This window comes from Microtus oregoni, unplaced genomic scaffold, assembly GCF_018167655.1.
Source record: "Microtus oregoni isolate MIOR12 unplaced genomic scaffold, Mior012 000564F_ref0000201, whole genome shotgun sequence".
In the NCBI taxonomy this organism is placed as follows: domain Eukaryota; kingdom Metazoa; phylum Chordata; class Mammalia; order Rodentia; family Cricetidae; genus Microtus; species Microtus oregoni.
Genome location: NW_024545065.1, coordinates 18,854 through 34,807, shown reverse-complemented (window position 1 = coordinate 34,807; position 15,954 = coordinate 18,854). Strand labels below are relative to the sequence as shown.

The 15,954-nt window shown below is 39.1% G+C and overlaps 1 protein-coding gene across 1 annotated transcript in view; it reads left to right on the top strand.

Annotated features, from left to right (window-relative positions):
- Positions 1 to 3,651: 3,651 nt before the first annotated feature.
- Positions 3,652 to 15,954, top strand: part of LOC121445767 (phosphorylase b kinase regulatory subunit alpha, skeletal muscle isoform-like) — a gene marked incomplete at both ends in the record, with an annotated part of 30,538 nt that continues 18,235 nt past the window's right edge. Inside the window, 4 exons of the mRNA XM_041647910.1 lie at positions 3,652 to 3,750; positions 7,000 to 7,146; positions 9,838 to 9,891; positions 11,852 to 11,974. Of these exons, the coding sequence (XP_041503844.1) occupies positions 3,652 to 3,750; positions 7,000 to 7,146; positions 9,838 to 9,891; positions 11,852 to 11,974 (423 nt within the window). The remainder of the gene's footprint in view (positions 3,751 to 6,999; positions 7,147 to 9,837; positions 9,892 to 11,851; positions 11,975 to 15,954) is intronic.

Here is a 15,954-nt window from a genome sequence, read left to right as displayed (position 1 = left end):
TATCCCAGTGTCATTTATAATTTAAAAATCCTTGCAACACAGTATCCAGACCAGGCTAACAAGTTACATTTTGTTGTAACAGTTTTTAGCTCCACCAGTCTAGCACAATACTTAATAGTCTTGACTTTGCTGACCCTGCATTTTTGAAAAATACAGACTAGTTTTTGTTTGATTGATTGGCTTAGTTTGGTCTTAGGGTTGGAGTCTTCTGCCTATACACTCTACTATTGATGTGTACTACCACCTCTAATACTTCACTTTTTGTTTGTTTGCGGTAATATCTCATAGACCAGGATGGCCATAAAGTCATTATACTGCTAAAGGTAATCTCGAACTGATCCTTCTGCCTTTGCCTTCCAAGAATTACATGTGTGCAACCCCACTCCATGCTTCCCACACAGCTCCATGGCCCTTGACTCTTTGCTACCCAGCTCTAAACTGGTTATTCTATGTATTCCAAACCAATACTTTTATTTTGTGTGGTACTTCTTCATGATTCAGGTTATGTGTTTTTAGGAAGACCATCACAAAGGCACTGCTATCCATCATCTGTCATCAGAAAATGCATGTTAGCCGGGCGGTGGTGGCGCACGCCTTTAATCCCAGCACTCAGGAGGAAGAGGCAGGCGGATCTCTGTGAGTTCAAGGCCAGCCTGGTCTACAGAGCGAGTTCCAGGACAGGCTCCAAAGCCACAGAGAAACCCTGTCTCGAAAAACCAAAAAAAAAAAAAAAAAAAAAAAAAAATGCACGATATAAATTTGTCCCATTACCATCGATTCTGTCTTTGATCACTAAGGTGTTGCCCAGTAGCTTAATCTACTGTAGTTTTGCTATTCTTTCCCATTCTGTTAATGAGTTTTTGGTGCTTGCTCAACTTCTACTTATCCTTAGGTCTCTCAGTTTAGGTGTTATTTTTCCAGGGAAATCACCCAGAAATACTTCGTGCTCCCAAGACAAGGTCAGGCTGGCCTCATAATTGAGGAAATAGAGATAACCAATAAATACTTGAGATAATATCTAACCTTATTGGAAGTTTAAAGCAAGTGAATGCAGAAACATACCTTTAAACTCAAAGTAGAAAATTAAGATATTTTGTATTAAGAAGAGTACTGTTATGTACTGCTAGTATAATTTATATTGGTAAATTATATATACATATATATGTATATATATTTAACATTGCATCTCAAAATTTTCCGTACCCTTTGGCATAGTGCTTCTACTTCAAGAAATTAATGCTTAAATATTTCAAAATGAAAACAAATAATTATTTGTTAGCTGAACAATAAGCCTGCTATTCTGTGTGCTAGATATTGTTAGAAATACCAACCAGGACCTCGAAATATTTGCAATTTGGCAAGAGATATTTATCAAAGTGTTATTTCTACAACAACAAAATGGAAGATAGCCTAGGTTTACAGCAATTAGTAAATAACCAAATTTATTTTATTACAATCATATGAGACAATATTATACCAAAATAGTTTCTATAACAAAGAAAAACTTATATTCTATATTAATTATAAAAAGGTACAGCTAAGATCAGTGGTACATGCTAATAATCCTATTACTTCAAATGGCAGAGGCAGGAGAATCAGAGTTCATGGTCAGCCCGGACTTTATGTGTATCTGAGACAAGCCTTGGCTACATGAGACTATGTCTCAAAAATATCAAAAAAGTCAAAAATTTTTTCAATCAAGAAAAAAACATTTTAAAAGCAAGATACCAAAGGAGAAAACTAATAGAAAACATCAATAACATTAACAGTAGGCTAATGGATAGCTCCATGGGTAAAGTGCTTGCCATGCAAGCTTAGCCACCTGAGTTTAATATCAGAACCCATGTAAAAGTAAAGACAACTCATTCTCCAAGTCATTTTCTGTCCTTCACACATGCACCATGGCACACACAAACCTGAACTCACACATACACATCATACACACATATATGCTCATATAGTATTATTAAAAGAAATATTAATAGGCTGATGGGTTGGCTTAGCAGGTAGAGGTGCTTGCCACCAGTCCTGATGACCTAAGTTCAATTCCCAGAACCCACATGGTAGAATAAGGAATTCTATGAGCATGCCTCACCAGTGTACACAAAATAAATGTTCTTTCAAAAATTAAAGTATGTTTTACTTTTGTCATCAGAAACACATATAGAAAAGCAAGAAATTAATAATTTCTAAAAATTCTTTTGAGACTGTAATCAGAGACAGCTTTTGTTTTCCAGCCACCCAGACCCAAATAATCACACAGAAACTATATTAATTACAACAAAGTTTGGTCAATGGTTCAGGCATATTCCTAGCTAGCTTTTACATCTTAAATTGACCCATTTCTGTTAATCTATGTGTTGCCTTTAGGCTGTGGCTTACCAGTAAGGTTCCAACATCTTTCTCCTTCAGCAGCTACATGGCGTCTGCCTGACACTGCCTTCTTTCTCCCTGCATTCAGTTTAGTTTTCCTGCCTAGCTCTATTCTGCCCTGCCATAGGCCTAAGCAGCTTCTTTATTAACCAGTGGTAATAAGACATATTCATAGCATACAGAGGGGAATCCCACATCATGAGACAGAATCTCACAATATAATTCAGGACAGCCTCAGATTTCCAGCCCTTCTGTCTCAGATATGCACATGCCCCCACACTTGGCAATTTTCTTAAAGCATGATTTTACTTATATTTAAAACTAAAAAATCAACCTCTCAAAGTAGAGCCTAGTGATGATGACTAGGATAAATGGAAGGGGAAGAATTTAAATGATCAAGGGGTTCAAAGATTTAGGTAGACATGAGGAATAACTTTGGCAGATCTGTTACTATGGAGAATCACTACAATCTATGAAAACACAGTGTATATTTTTAAAAAAAAACATGAAAACTTTTTCCTTTGCATTACCAACTAATAGCATTTGTTTAAAAGTTAAATATAGTATCTTTTTAGGACATTTGCCTCTCTATGGAAACTCAGCTATGAGTCAGTGCCTAATAATTCATATATTATCTTGTAGCCATACAACTTTTAAACATGTACTCATTTGTTTCTCAATTTTTTGATAGGGTCTGACTATGTCAGTGTTTAGCATTTTTGTTGTTTTTTGTTTTTATTTTTGAGACAGTTTCTCTGTGTAACAATCCTGACTTTCTGGAACTCACTCTGTAGACCAGACTGGCCTCGAACTCACAGAGATCTGCCTGCCTCTGCTTCTCAAGTACTGGAACTAAAGGCATGTGCCACCACTTCTTGGCTGTTTAGCATTTCTTATGTGCTAGTATCTTAGTTGGAGCTTCCCTGCTGAAATAATGATTCCCTATAAATCCATAGACTATGTTCAAATTACTCTTTTAAAGCACACTACTTGACTGGATAGTGATGTGAACTCAATTTTAATTTTCCCTTGGGCAGTATGTGAGACAAAGTAAAATTCATAAGCTCCTAGGAATAAATAATGTTATTTTATTTTCTGTTCCATTAAATATAATCAAAGGCAACATCATGTAACATTGATAAGATACTAAGAAGAAAATATATGTATCATTCTTGATTTTTCTTTTCTTTTGGTTCTGGGGTTTGAACCCTGGGCATTACACATACTAAATATGTGTTCTGCCACTGACGTTGCCCTTTCTTCCATTGCTTCTTACAGGCAGCCCTGGAAGCACTAGATGAATTAGACTTGTTTGGTGTGAAAGGTGGGCCACAATCAGTTATCCATGTTCTGGCTGATGAAGTACAACACTGCCAGGTAAGGAAATAATGGACCATGGAATCACAAATTTTATTCTTGCCCAGATTCAGACTTAGCACAGGCTTTAGCTTAAAGAGAGCAGTTCATCACATTATTATTACCATGTGATCAGAAACATCTTTATCAACCATTCTATACTAAGATAAACCTGATACTAGCATGAGCTATAAGATAGATAATGTTTGTCTTAGTCAATGTGCTGTTCCTGTGAAGAAACACCATGAGTGCAACAGCTCATAAAAAAGCATTTAATTGGGGCTTGCTTAAAGTTTCAAAAGCTTTAGTCTATTATTAACATGGTGGGAAGCATGGCATCATGCAGGCAGACATGGTGCTGGAAAAGTAGCTGAGAGTTCTTTATCTGGATCTGTAGGCAAGAGGGAGAGAGAGATACAGGGACTGATTTGGGCTTCTGAAACCCCAAAATCTACCTCTAATGACACACTTCCTTCAATGGGGCCATACCTCTTAATTCTTTGTAGTAGTACTACTCCCTGCTGACCAAGCATTCAAATATATAAGCCTGTGGGAGCCATTCCTAGTCAAACCACCACATTCCACTCCCTGACTACCATAGGCTTGTAGCCATAAGATAATTCAACATTGTGTTCAGTCCATCTTTGAACGTCTCCATAGTCTATAATAGTCACAACACTGTTTAAAAGGCATAAGTCCAAAAACCCTTCTGAGACTCCTGGCAATCTCTTAATTGTAAAAGCAAAATAAAAAAAAAAAAAACCAGATCGCATGCTTCCAACATACAGTGACACAGAATATACATTATATTCCAAAAGGGAGAAAGGGAATGCAGTGAGGAAATACTGGATTAAAGCAAGACCAAAAACAAGCTGGGCAAACTCCAAACTACATCTCCATGTCTGATGTCAAAATGTTCTTCTGATCTCCAACTCCTTCCAGCTTTGTTGACTGTAACACACTTCTCTCTCTTGGACTGGCTTCACTCACTGTTAGCAATTCTCTTTGGCAGGTTTCCCATAGCTCTGCCATCTCCAACATTTTGGGATCTCCAACACAATCAAGGCTTCACCTTCCCCACTTCATGCAGTGGCCTCTCTGGGCCTCCATTCAGGGACACCCCTAAACATGTCTGGCCTCCGTGGCTTTCTTTGCAGTGAAGAGAAATTCCACAACCCCTTTCTTGTATCCCTGGCTCTTAAGCCAGAATCATATAACTGAAGCTGCCAAGTTCTGCTGCTTGCTGGGGCTGGGACATCTGGTTCAATTTTATCTGCATGAGCTTTCTGTTTTCTGTGGTTTTCTTCACTGCTTAAAAATTTTCTTTAATTCCTTTTCACAAGTTGGAAACTTAGCTGGGTGGGATCTTGCCATGAGGTCACCACTCTCTTTATTCTATTTAGCATCGGGCTTTTCTTTTAGTTTTTTATCTCCCTTAACACTGAACTTAGTGCCATTACACTTCCTGGTGCCCCCCCCTTTTCCCCAAACTGTACATTATGTATTTTTCTTTGCTCAGCTTGCTGATTTTCATTATAGACATGCATAAGAGTGAACACTAATAACCATGAAACAGAATCTATACTAGGCTGTTTTGAAATCTCCTCTGCCAATGCCATTAAACCAGAATTCTTCAATTTATCATCAGGCAAACTTTTGACAAGGGCATAAAGCAGTCACATTCTTTGCCAAAAATATCACAAGAACAGTCTCTAGGCCACTTGCTAATATTTCTCTCCTCTGAAACCTCTTGAGCCAGGCTGTCATAATCTACATTGCTCTCAGCACCAATATCTTCCACATTCCTAATGGTATTGTCCATTAAACCCATTTTAAAGCATTCAGCTGCTTTACTAATCTAAAGTCCCAAAGCCCACACATTCCACCAACAATATGATCAGGCCTGTCACAGTAATACTTCAGTCCCTGGTACCAACTTCTGTCTTAATCTGTGTTCTATTGCTGTGAAGAGACAGCATGACCACAGCAACTCTTATAAATGAAAGCATTTAATTGGGGTGGCTGACTTACAGTTTCAGAGGTTTGGTCCATTATCAGCATTGCAGGAAGCATGGGAACACACAGGCAGACATGGTGCTGGAGGAGCTGAGTGTTCTACATCTGGATCCACATGCAGCAGGAAGAAAAAGACACTGCGACTGGCTTGGACATCTGAAACTTCAAACCACCACAGCGGTCTTCTTGTCTCAGTTATAATTATAAAATGAACCCACCATAGTATAACCAGCTATCTATTGCTATTATATCAAGGGCCTGTGGTTTCATTTTCCAAGAATCATTTTTTGTAAGCATAAAAAGGAAACAAGATATGACCTAAGTGTTCAGAAGGGTGGATCCGAAACATTGTCCCTTGTTTTCTGCTTAGATTTTTGGACATTAGACTATTAGTCTGGTAAAAGTTCACCCTTAGTTTTGTTTATGATTGTCACCTGTATCAAAAGTTTCTTTTCTCTGGTATGTGAAATTTCTCCTTTTCTTCAGCCCTGATTGTATCCTATAAGGTATGCTAGTGAACATAATTTCAGCTTCTAATTTCGAAAACATTTTCTGTGGATAAAATATGTCATGGAAGAAGAAAAGGATCATTTGTAGATAGGAAAAAGATTAGCAGGAGTAAAATGGGGGTATGGAAATATGGGTGAAAAAATAGCTAAGTGCAATGATATATGTGTCTAAAATATAAAGAAACCCATTATTTTTCACACTTGCTGAAAATTAATTTGAAAATATCTTAGAGGCATAATTGATCCTTCCCCTACTCTTCCCAGAAGCTGTAGTTTGTCTTAGTTTTATTATTTAAAATTTATTTATTATTTTGTGTGTATGGGGGTTTGGTCTGGGTATATATTTGCACCATATTCATGCCTTGTGCCCATGCAGGGTCGAAAAGGGTGTTGAAGTTATGGATGGTTGTGAGCTGCCCAGTCCTCTGGAAGAACAACCAGTGTTCTTAACCACTGATTCATCTTTCTAACCTCAGCTTTATTTTTATCTAGAGCCTAAGAAACCAACAGGGTTGTGTGTGTCCCACAGATGCTTTCCAATCACAATGGGGAAGCATTGAGAGCAGGACAAAGAAAAGGGATTCAATACCAAGCAAGCTACTTTTAGGATCTCACTTTTTAATAAAATTTGGGTTTTATTCTGAAAGCTTTTGTTCCACATAAATCTTTTTGAACCAAAGCTCCTGGTCTCACCTCTTAACAAAAGTATCTAATAATAAACTATATTTTGCTACCTTTCTCTTAGTCAATCCTAAATTCACTGCTGCCCCGGGCTTCAACATCCAAAGAAGTTGATGCCAGTCTGCTGTCAGTGATCTCTTTCCCAGCCTTTGCTGTAGAGGACAGCCATTTGGTAGAGCTCACCAAACAGGAGATCATCACCAAGCTTCAGGTATGTACACATGTGCCTTTCTTCTCTTTAGAGCTGGGAGTTTAAAGGAAGATTAGTGCTTTTAGGCCTTTGAGTATAACATATGCCAGGAATTTCAAGAAACCTTTAAGTTACGCTCTTGTCAGTAGTTTCTCTACAAAGCTTTCAAAAGCAGTCATTACTGTTGGGAATGGGACATACACTTTGGAGAACAGTTGGCATACTCTTATATATAACTTTAGTATATATGCACATATGTAATGTGTGATCCCACAAACATCCTTACTGGTGTGGGAGAATTGTCTGTATTCTGTCAATCATGTTTTAAATAAACGCTTATTGGCCAGGCAGGAAATATAGGCGGGAAAACCAGACAGGAAGTAGAAATAATGTAATGAGAACAGGAGAATTCTGGGAAGGAGGAAGTTGATTCCTCCCACTCCTGCCCAGACCACTGAAGCAGCAGGATGTGATCTGCCCCACTGAAAAAAGGTACTGAGCCACATGGCTAACATAGATCAGAAAAATGGGTTAATCAAGATGTGAGAGTTAGCCAGTGAGAGGCTAGAGCTAATGGGCCAATCAGCTTATAATTAATGGAGACCAATGTGTGATTTTCTTTGGGGATAAACAGTTGTCGGGTACTGGGCAGGACAGAAAACACAAACCACAAGCCAGGCCCCCTTCATGTTACACCTTACTCCTCAGTATCTCCCCTAAAATTGATAGTGTACACTCACACGAAAACTCACAAATGTCTGTAGCAGCTTCAGCCATAATTGCAAGAACCTGGAAACCACCTTCAACTGAGAAACAAATTATACTCTATCCCTATTGAATACTACTCAATAGTAAAAAGAACAAGTTAATAATCTCTGAGATAGTATGATTCTTTTTTTCACACTAAATCCTGACCACAGCCTTCCCTATCTACCTACTCTACCTCCCCTCTCCCCAGACTCATTACCCCCCAAAGTGGATCAGGAATCCTTGATAAGTGGTTGATTTGAGGATCACATTAGGGAAGATATAAAAGATCTGAAGCATCTTAAGGCTTCAGAAAGTAAAGAACTCAAAAAGGGTTGGGAATGGCTGGTCATGGTGGTATGCACCTTGAATCCAGTTCCTGGGAGGCAGAAGCTGGTAATCCTCTGTGAGTTCACCAGTCTGGTCTACAGAGTGAGTTCCTGGACAGCCAAGGTTTACATAGAGAGACTCTGTCTCATACCCCCCCCCCCAAAAGAAGATTGTTAATGTCAAATTTCTTCTTGCAGTAGATGGTAATTAACACAGAAACCCACAAGTGGACAATGTGCAAAGAGTAAGAAGCCTTTGGAACACTCAGCCCTAAATGGGTTGTCTTCATCCAAAACCCTGGCCTCAAGGCTCAGGAATCTATGTGGAAGAGGAGTCATAAAGAGTTTAGGAGACAGAGCTGGTGAATGACTCAAAGGAAACAAACAGTGCCATCCAGACATGATAGGACTGATACCATGTTAACTCAGAGACTGTGACAGTACTCACAAGATCTACTCGGGTTCAAACCAGACAAAATCTTAGTATAGAGAAGGGGAAATGAACACAAAATCCCATCCTTAACCAAGAAGTTATTTGCAATTGATGTCTGCCAGGAAGAGAAAATCAGTTTTCTCTAATGGAGTGTCAGTGAGTGTTACCAATCACACTCCAGGGTAGGTTCCATGTCTAAGACAACACAGATTGGATGCTATGTTCTTTATTTTGGTACTTTTGTTTGTTTGCTTGTTTGTTTGTTTTTTGGTGTTTTGAGACAGGGTTTCACTGTAGTTTTAGAGCCTGGCCTGGAACCAGCTCTTGTAGACCAGGCTGGCCTTGAACTCCCAGAGATCCTCCTGCCTCTGCCTCCTGAGAGCTGGAATTAAAGGCATGCGCCACCACCGCCTGGCCTATTTTGGTACTTTTAATCTTCCTGCTTTTCTTTTTGTTTGTTTTTCTTTCTTAGAGAAACAGAGAACATGAAAGTTGGGTGGGTAGTGAGGAGATGGGAAGGATCTGGGAGGAGCTGGGGGACAGGAAAGAAAATGATCCAAATACTGAGTATTGGGTCCTTATGATTACTCAGGAAATACTTTACCCACTGGGCCATCACCTGAGTCCTGTGATGTGGGATTTTGAACTGGATCCTGGAATAGAATAAAAAAGGACAGTGATTGAAAACTCAGTGAAATCTAAATAGGTTTTATAATTCAATTAATATTAGCATATCAAAGTTAAGTTTTAGTTCTAATGTATGTTCCTGTAGTTACATTAGTTAATATAAGGAGATGAGATTTGATGGGCATAGTGAGAGTATGTAGTGTTTGTAACTTTTATAAGTCTAAGATAATTTCAAAAAATTGAAAATATATTTAAAAAATAAACTATGGTCTCTTGGGAGCTGTATGTACTGTGGGAAGAACTGCACAGATTGGTAATTAGCTTGTTGTAGGCTTGGCCTAAGGTGGACAGTCGTGGAGAAGATACTGCTAAGCATGCTGTTTTGGGGAAGAACCTGTAACATACTTCTTGCTTGAAAGGACATTGCTGCTGTTGCTGTTGCTGCTGCTGAGCTGATTTTGAGTTCTGTGTCTGTGGTGGTGAGAGATTGGTACATGGAGATGTTTGAGGATGTGCTTCTGCTTGTGGAGTCATACAGATATACAAACTTCAGGGCCTTTTTCTCTGTGTCCCCAGGGTCGTTATGGTTGCTGTCGTTTTCTACGAGATGGATATAAAACTCCTAAAGAGGTAGGTTTCTGGGGCTGGAGAGCTGGCTCGGCTTTTAAGAGCACTAGCTGCCATTACAGAGGTCAAAAGTTCAATTCCTAGTACCTGCATGGTGGTTCACAACCATCTACAATGAGATCTGGTGCCCTCTTCTGGTGGCAAGTGTACATGCAGGAAGAACTCTATACATAATAAATAAGCCTTAAAAAAAAGGTAGGTTTCCTTTCACCACAGGGAAATTGGGCAGAATTGTCCCTTTTCTTTGTAGCCTCATTCAGAGATAAGTTACCTTGCTGATAGAATTTTTGCAGATCATTAAAGGGAATAATAAGTGATGTTTGTTGTATTTATTGGACTTTGCTGCCAAGTTTTGACATCGGTAGTAAATAAATTAATAATAATAATATGTTCAAAAGTAAATAAAATAAAGGCTGTTTTTCCTTTCTTTTAGTTGATTAGTTTAAGGAAAGAACTACCGATAGATGCTAAAATCTATGGACAGTTTTAAATACAAATAACATTTACATAATATCCAAATATGCCCCCAAAATATTTAATCAATCCAAAGGAAAGGCACTTTCCATCAGTACATCTTTTTGTCTGCCTGTCGTAGTCCCTTTTCTGTTGTCTGGGACACAGTACCGCAGACTGAGTTGTAAAATGGGTACACTTGGGCTCACAGTTCTGTAGGCTCAGAATCAAGAGGTCCACATCTGCTGACAAGAATCCCAAGGTGTGATCCAGGGAGTACTGGTGTGCCCCAATCCCTTCTGGTCTCTTTCCTTTTGACAAAGCCAGAGGCTCAGTCTCCACCCTAATGGCCTTACTGAATCCTGATCTGTCCTGCAGCCTCCACCTCTAAGTTCTGTAGTTTATTCCATTTCTCCCCACTAGTACTTCACAATATGGATAAAATATCAGCCCATCAAGCCTTAAGGACACCAAACCTAAACTGTTCCAAGATTAGTAGTTTGTATTTGGTTAGTTATAAACAGAACTTGTTTGTGAAAATATAAGTTCCTTTAGTTTTACTAGTCAAAAGTTCTCCTTGAAAAAAAAAGTATGGCTTGGGCCAGCTTTTCAAGAACTATTATGAGTGCTTGTGTAGCATGCTCAATGCCCTGCGTTCCAGTCCCAGCACCACACAGAAGAGAGGAACTATGTTCTTTTTAAATTAAGTGTGAAATCTTGTCTACTTCCGCACTTCTACTTTCTTCTTCAGCCCGGAGTTTGACTTTTGCCCTTTTCTTGAAGTTTTTTCCATTTGGATTTCCACAGTACTGCACTCTCATGGTTCTTGGCTCTCTGTCTTTGGATCCCCTCATTCTGAAGACTTGCCAGGATTCCCTTCTTGTACAGGCCATTCATTCTTTCCCACAAAGGCCATCTGTGCCTAGTGTTGCCTCTCTCAGGTTGATTACAAAGCAGTCCTACACTGATGGTTAGTTAATATTGTCAGCTTGACGGGATCAAGGAGACGAGCCTTTGGTTATACCTGTGAGGGTATTAGTAGGTTAATTAAAGTAGGAAGATCTACCCTAAAAGCGAGTGGCAATATTTCCTGGGTTGAAGGCCTGGGCTGCATGGAAAGGAAAAGCTAGCTGCATTCCAGCATTTATTGTACTCTTCCTGACTGTAGAAGCAGTTGTGATCAGCTGCCGAAGCTTCTGCCACCTTCTCTGTCCTTCATGATGAATTGTACCCTTGAACTGTGAGCCAAAGTAAACTCTTGCTTCACTTGAGTTGATTTTGTCAGATTAGTTTATCATGGAACAAGAAAAGTAACACACATTTTCGTATATCTCTTGTGATTCCTTATTATTTCAAGACTAGTCATTGGACGTTTTCATAGAGCACTTGCTTCCCTGATGCCATCTTTGAAACAGATGGTCTAGTAAAACTCCTACTACAATACCTCTAAACTAAGGATATAAATCCAATCTCTGAGCGACAGGACAGACTTTATTCTATTTTTGTCTAGGATCCAAATCGTCTATACTATGAACCAGCTGAGCTGAAGTTATTTGAAAACATTGAGTGCGAATGGCCATTGTTCTGGACATACTTTATCCTTGATGGAGTCTTCAGTGGGAACGCAGAACAGGTAATGAGCTGGGAGAAGAGCTCTGAGCAAGCTGCTCTTGTTGTATCTTCTTCTTTCAGTTAATGGCTCTATCTGTATTGACTCCCCCAAATTGGAGTCTTCTGACTACCACATAGAGTTGTCTGTCTCCTAGAGACTTGTAGTTGATAATAGTGAATTAAGATTTGGGGAACACTGTGGTTGGAATGTAAAATGAAATTTTAAAAAGTAAATTTAAAAAATTAAAAAAGAAAAGTTACTATATAAAAAAAGAATTGGGAAATTCTAACTGGGCAGTGGTGGCGCACACCTTTAATCCCAGCACTCAGGAAGCAGAAACAGGTGGATCTCTGTTGATTCTGAAGCCAGCCTGATCTACAAAATGAGTTCCAGGACAGCCATTGCTGTTACACAGAGAAACCCTGTCTGGAAAAACCAAAAGCAAAACAAAACAGCTACAAAAAAAATTTGAGAAACTCAGATTGTTTTTTTTTTCTTCAATCCTGACCATCCAAGTGTTGTCAGTGACTTCTTCGATTTCATTGCCTCTGTAGGTGAGATTTTTTTTCTTTCATTAAAGAACATTGTCAAGTTAAGGATGTTAAAATATTAATTACTTCAATTTCATCATTATACACCATATACGTGAGTTGAAGTATAACACTGTAGCCCACAAATTTCTGTATTTCTAAAAAGGATTTTTTGCTGCGGTGACACATGTTTGTAATCTCAGGACTCAGGCTAGGGCAGGCAGATCAAGAGTTTGAGACCAGTCTACGCTAAATAGCAGGACCATCTCAAATAATATTTTTAGAAAAGGTATCCTTGGGTGATAGAGAGATGGTTCCTTGGTTAACAGCACCTTTTGCTCGTCCACAGGATGCGGGCTCAATTCCCAGCATGCACATGACAGCTCACAAACATCTGTAATTCCAGTTCCAGAGGCTCCAAAGCTACCTTCTAAGCCTTATGGGTAACAGGTACCCATGTTGTTCACATACATATATGCAGGTGAAATACTCAGTACATAAAATAAAAAATAATCTTTTCAAAAAATATTCAAAAATTTCTTTGAAAGTTCACAATAAAGATATGCTGTAAATTCAAAAGCCAGTTAGTTCCATTATAATGAGATAGCATCCCTTTGAAAATATCACCATGAAATGTATAGTCAAGAAATTTAAAATCTATAGAATAGAAAAATGGGGTGAGGAGCACAGTACTAAAACTGTATGTATGGCTTAGTATAGTGCTGCACACCTTTAATCCCAGAACTGTGGAGAAAGAAGCAGGAGGATTTCTGTGAGTTGATGTAGCACGACTAATAAAAACCCAGAGACACATATTGGGGTTCAAGCTGAAGATCAGAAAAGCAAAGTGGCCAGCCACTGACTCTTACCTCTACCTCAGACAGAAATAGGTAATCCTGCCTCCACAAATCCTCAGACTGTGTCTGAGAGCTGTCTCCTCCCGTCTTATATTCCTCTCTAGAGATGGGATTAAAGGTGTGCACCACCACTGCCCGGCCTCTATGGCTAACTAGTGTGGCTTCTGCGATTAAAGGTGTGTGCCATAACTGTCTGGCCTCTGTGGCTAACTAGTGTGACTGCTGAGATTGAAGGTGTGTGCCACCACTCCCTGGCCTGTATGGCAGACTCCTATGGCTGCTTTGCACTCTGATCTTCAGGCAAGCTTTATTTATTAAAACACAAATAATACACCAATAGTTTGAGTAGCCTGCACTACACAGTGAGTTCTAGGCCAGCCAAGACTATATAGTAAGACCATGTCTCAATCATAAGTAAATGTATGTTTGTACATAACAAAATGATAGAAAGCTAGTCGGAAAAAAATAAAAACAGTGGCACAGTTTCCAACATGTTAAATGGTCAAATATATAAGTGCTACAATAGGTCTGATAGTTAAACCTTGAAAAGAGCCTGAATTTTGCTTGTAGAAGTGTTTGACCTTCTTCGTGCCAGTTCGCCTGGTTGGTACTTTTGCCCACTAGCCTGTATGTAAGAGGAAGAAAACAAAAGAAAAATAAAATAAATGATAGAAATCAGAGGAGAAAAACAACAAAATACAGAGGAAACGTTAGAATGGGCTGAGAGGAATGGGGGCAGTTAAAACAAGAGGAAGGCACCCATTTTGCAACCAGAGCAGCTGTTAGGTGCTCATAGCTTAGAAGTTAGGATGTGCTTAAAGAAAGGTCATATAGGAGAGAGAGCACAAGCAAGGAACTCAGGACCGCTAGGGGTGCACCCACACACTGAGACAATGGGGATGTTCTATCGGGAACTCACCAAGACCAGCTGGCCTGGATCTGAAAAAGCCTGGGATAAAACCGGACTCGCTGAACATAACGGACAATGAGGACTACTGAGAACTCAAGAACAATGGCAATGGGTTTTTGATCCTACTGCATGTACTGGCTTTGGGGAAGCCTAGGCAGTTTGGATGCTCACCTTACTAAACCTGGATGGAGGTGGGCGGTCCTTGGACTTCCCACAGGGCAGGGAACCCTGATTGCTCTTTGGGCTGACGAGGGAGGGGGACTTGATTGGGGGAGGGGGAGAGAAATGGGAGGCGGTGGCGGGGAAGAGACAGAAATCTTTAATAAATAAATAAATAAATAAATAAACAATAAAGTAAAAAAAGAAAGGTCATATACACTGTGGAACACTTCAACAACAGATGTAGACTCATTTGGTTCCTTGGCCTTGTTCGGTAAGTACATGTCTGTGTAGTTTTAAATAGTTTAGTTCAGCACAGTTGTGTTCTCAGGAAGAAATTGCACATAAGCAAACATCAAATTCATGTTATACTCTGTAGACTGCAAAAACAGTCCTGCACACAGATAAGCACTGGAGAAGCCAAGAAAAGTTAAGCACACATCTCATCTCTCCAAAGAGGGAAGATATTTGACTGTTCTCCCAGAATGCTGGGGGAAAATATAGTTTGCAGCCTGGTAATCATTCGCTATCTGTTTAGCCAGCCTCCACCCATATCACCCAGAATATTATGTTTATCCCAGATTCTTTCCCCTGACACCTTGAGCATTACTTCTAAACCATAAAACTCATCATTTGTACCTTATAATAGCCTAAATAACTTCTATGTTTTCTTAGGGCCAGGCATTGTATTTACCTCAGTCATTCTTCTTACGCCCTTATCTTGACCATTGTTTTCTAAGTCAACAAGAACCCATCTTACACATGAAGCTGTATGTACTTTGTAAAAAGTTTCAATGCAGACATGTCTTAAACTTTGTTGTACTCATGGGGCTGAGTTAATTGTTATTAGAATACTTTTTTCCCTAAATTGTGTTATGCTTAAATATAGCAAAAATAAATGAGCTGATGTCAGACTCTAGAATTCCTGGCCCAGCATCGGTTACCAAAATCCATGTGATCCAAGTTTCAGTCTTATCTCACCCTGATCATTTTCCCCGACCTGCTGTAAGCCTGCAGGAACCCCTCCACAATACTTAAATTGTACCCTAATTTATTAAACACATTTTAAAACTTTGTGAATTTTAACAATATCCTAATTATACCACAAAGCAGCTGGGATGAAGCTATTATGTTAAAGAACTATGTATTCCCCCATAAATTATGGTTTTGTTGTGGTTTTTTTTTTTTTTTACTTCTTATGATCCCAAGGCCTTGTACACGCTAGGCCCACTGAGCTGCATCCTGACTCTTTCCCTTTTTATAGTTTATGAATTACTGTGTTTCAGCAAATCGTTAAGTAAATAACATAAACCTAACCACAATAGCAGCCAAACCCAGAGAGGAGTGATGACAAGGGTAATTAATGGGAAAGTGTATACGAGCAAAGTACAATGATAGACATGTATGAAAATGTCATAATAAAATCCATTATTTTATATACTAACTAAAAGCAATTAATAAAAACATAGATTTAAAAGCCTATTCAAAGGGCTGGAGAGATTTCTCAGTGGTTAAAAACATTTGCAACTTTTACAGAAGACCAAA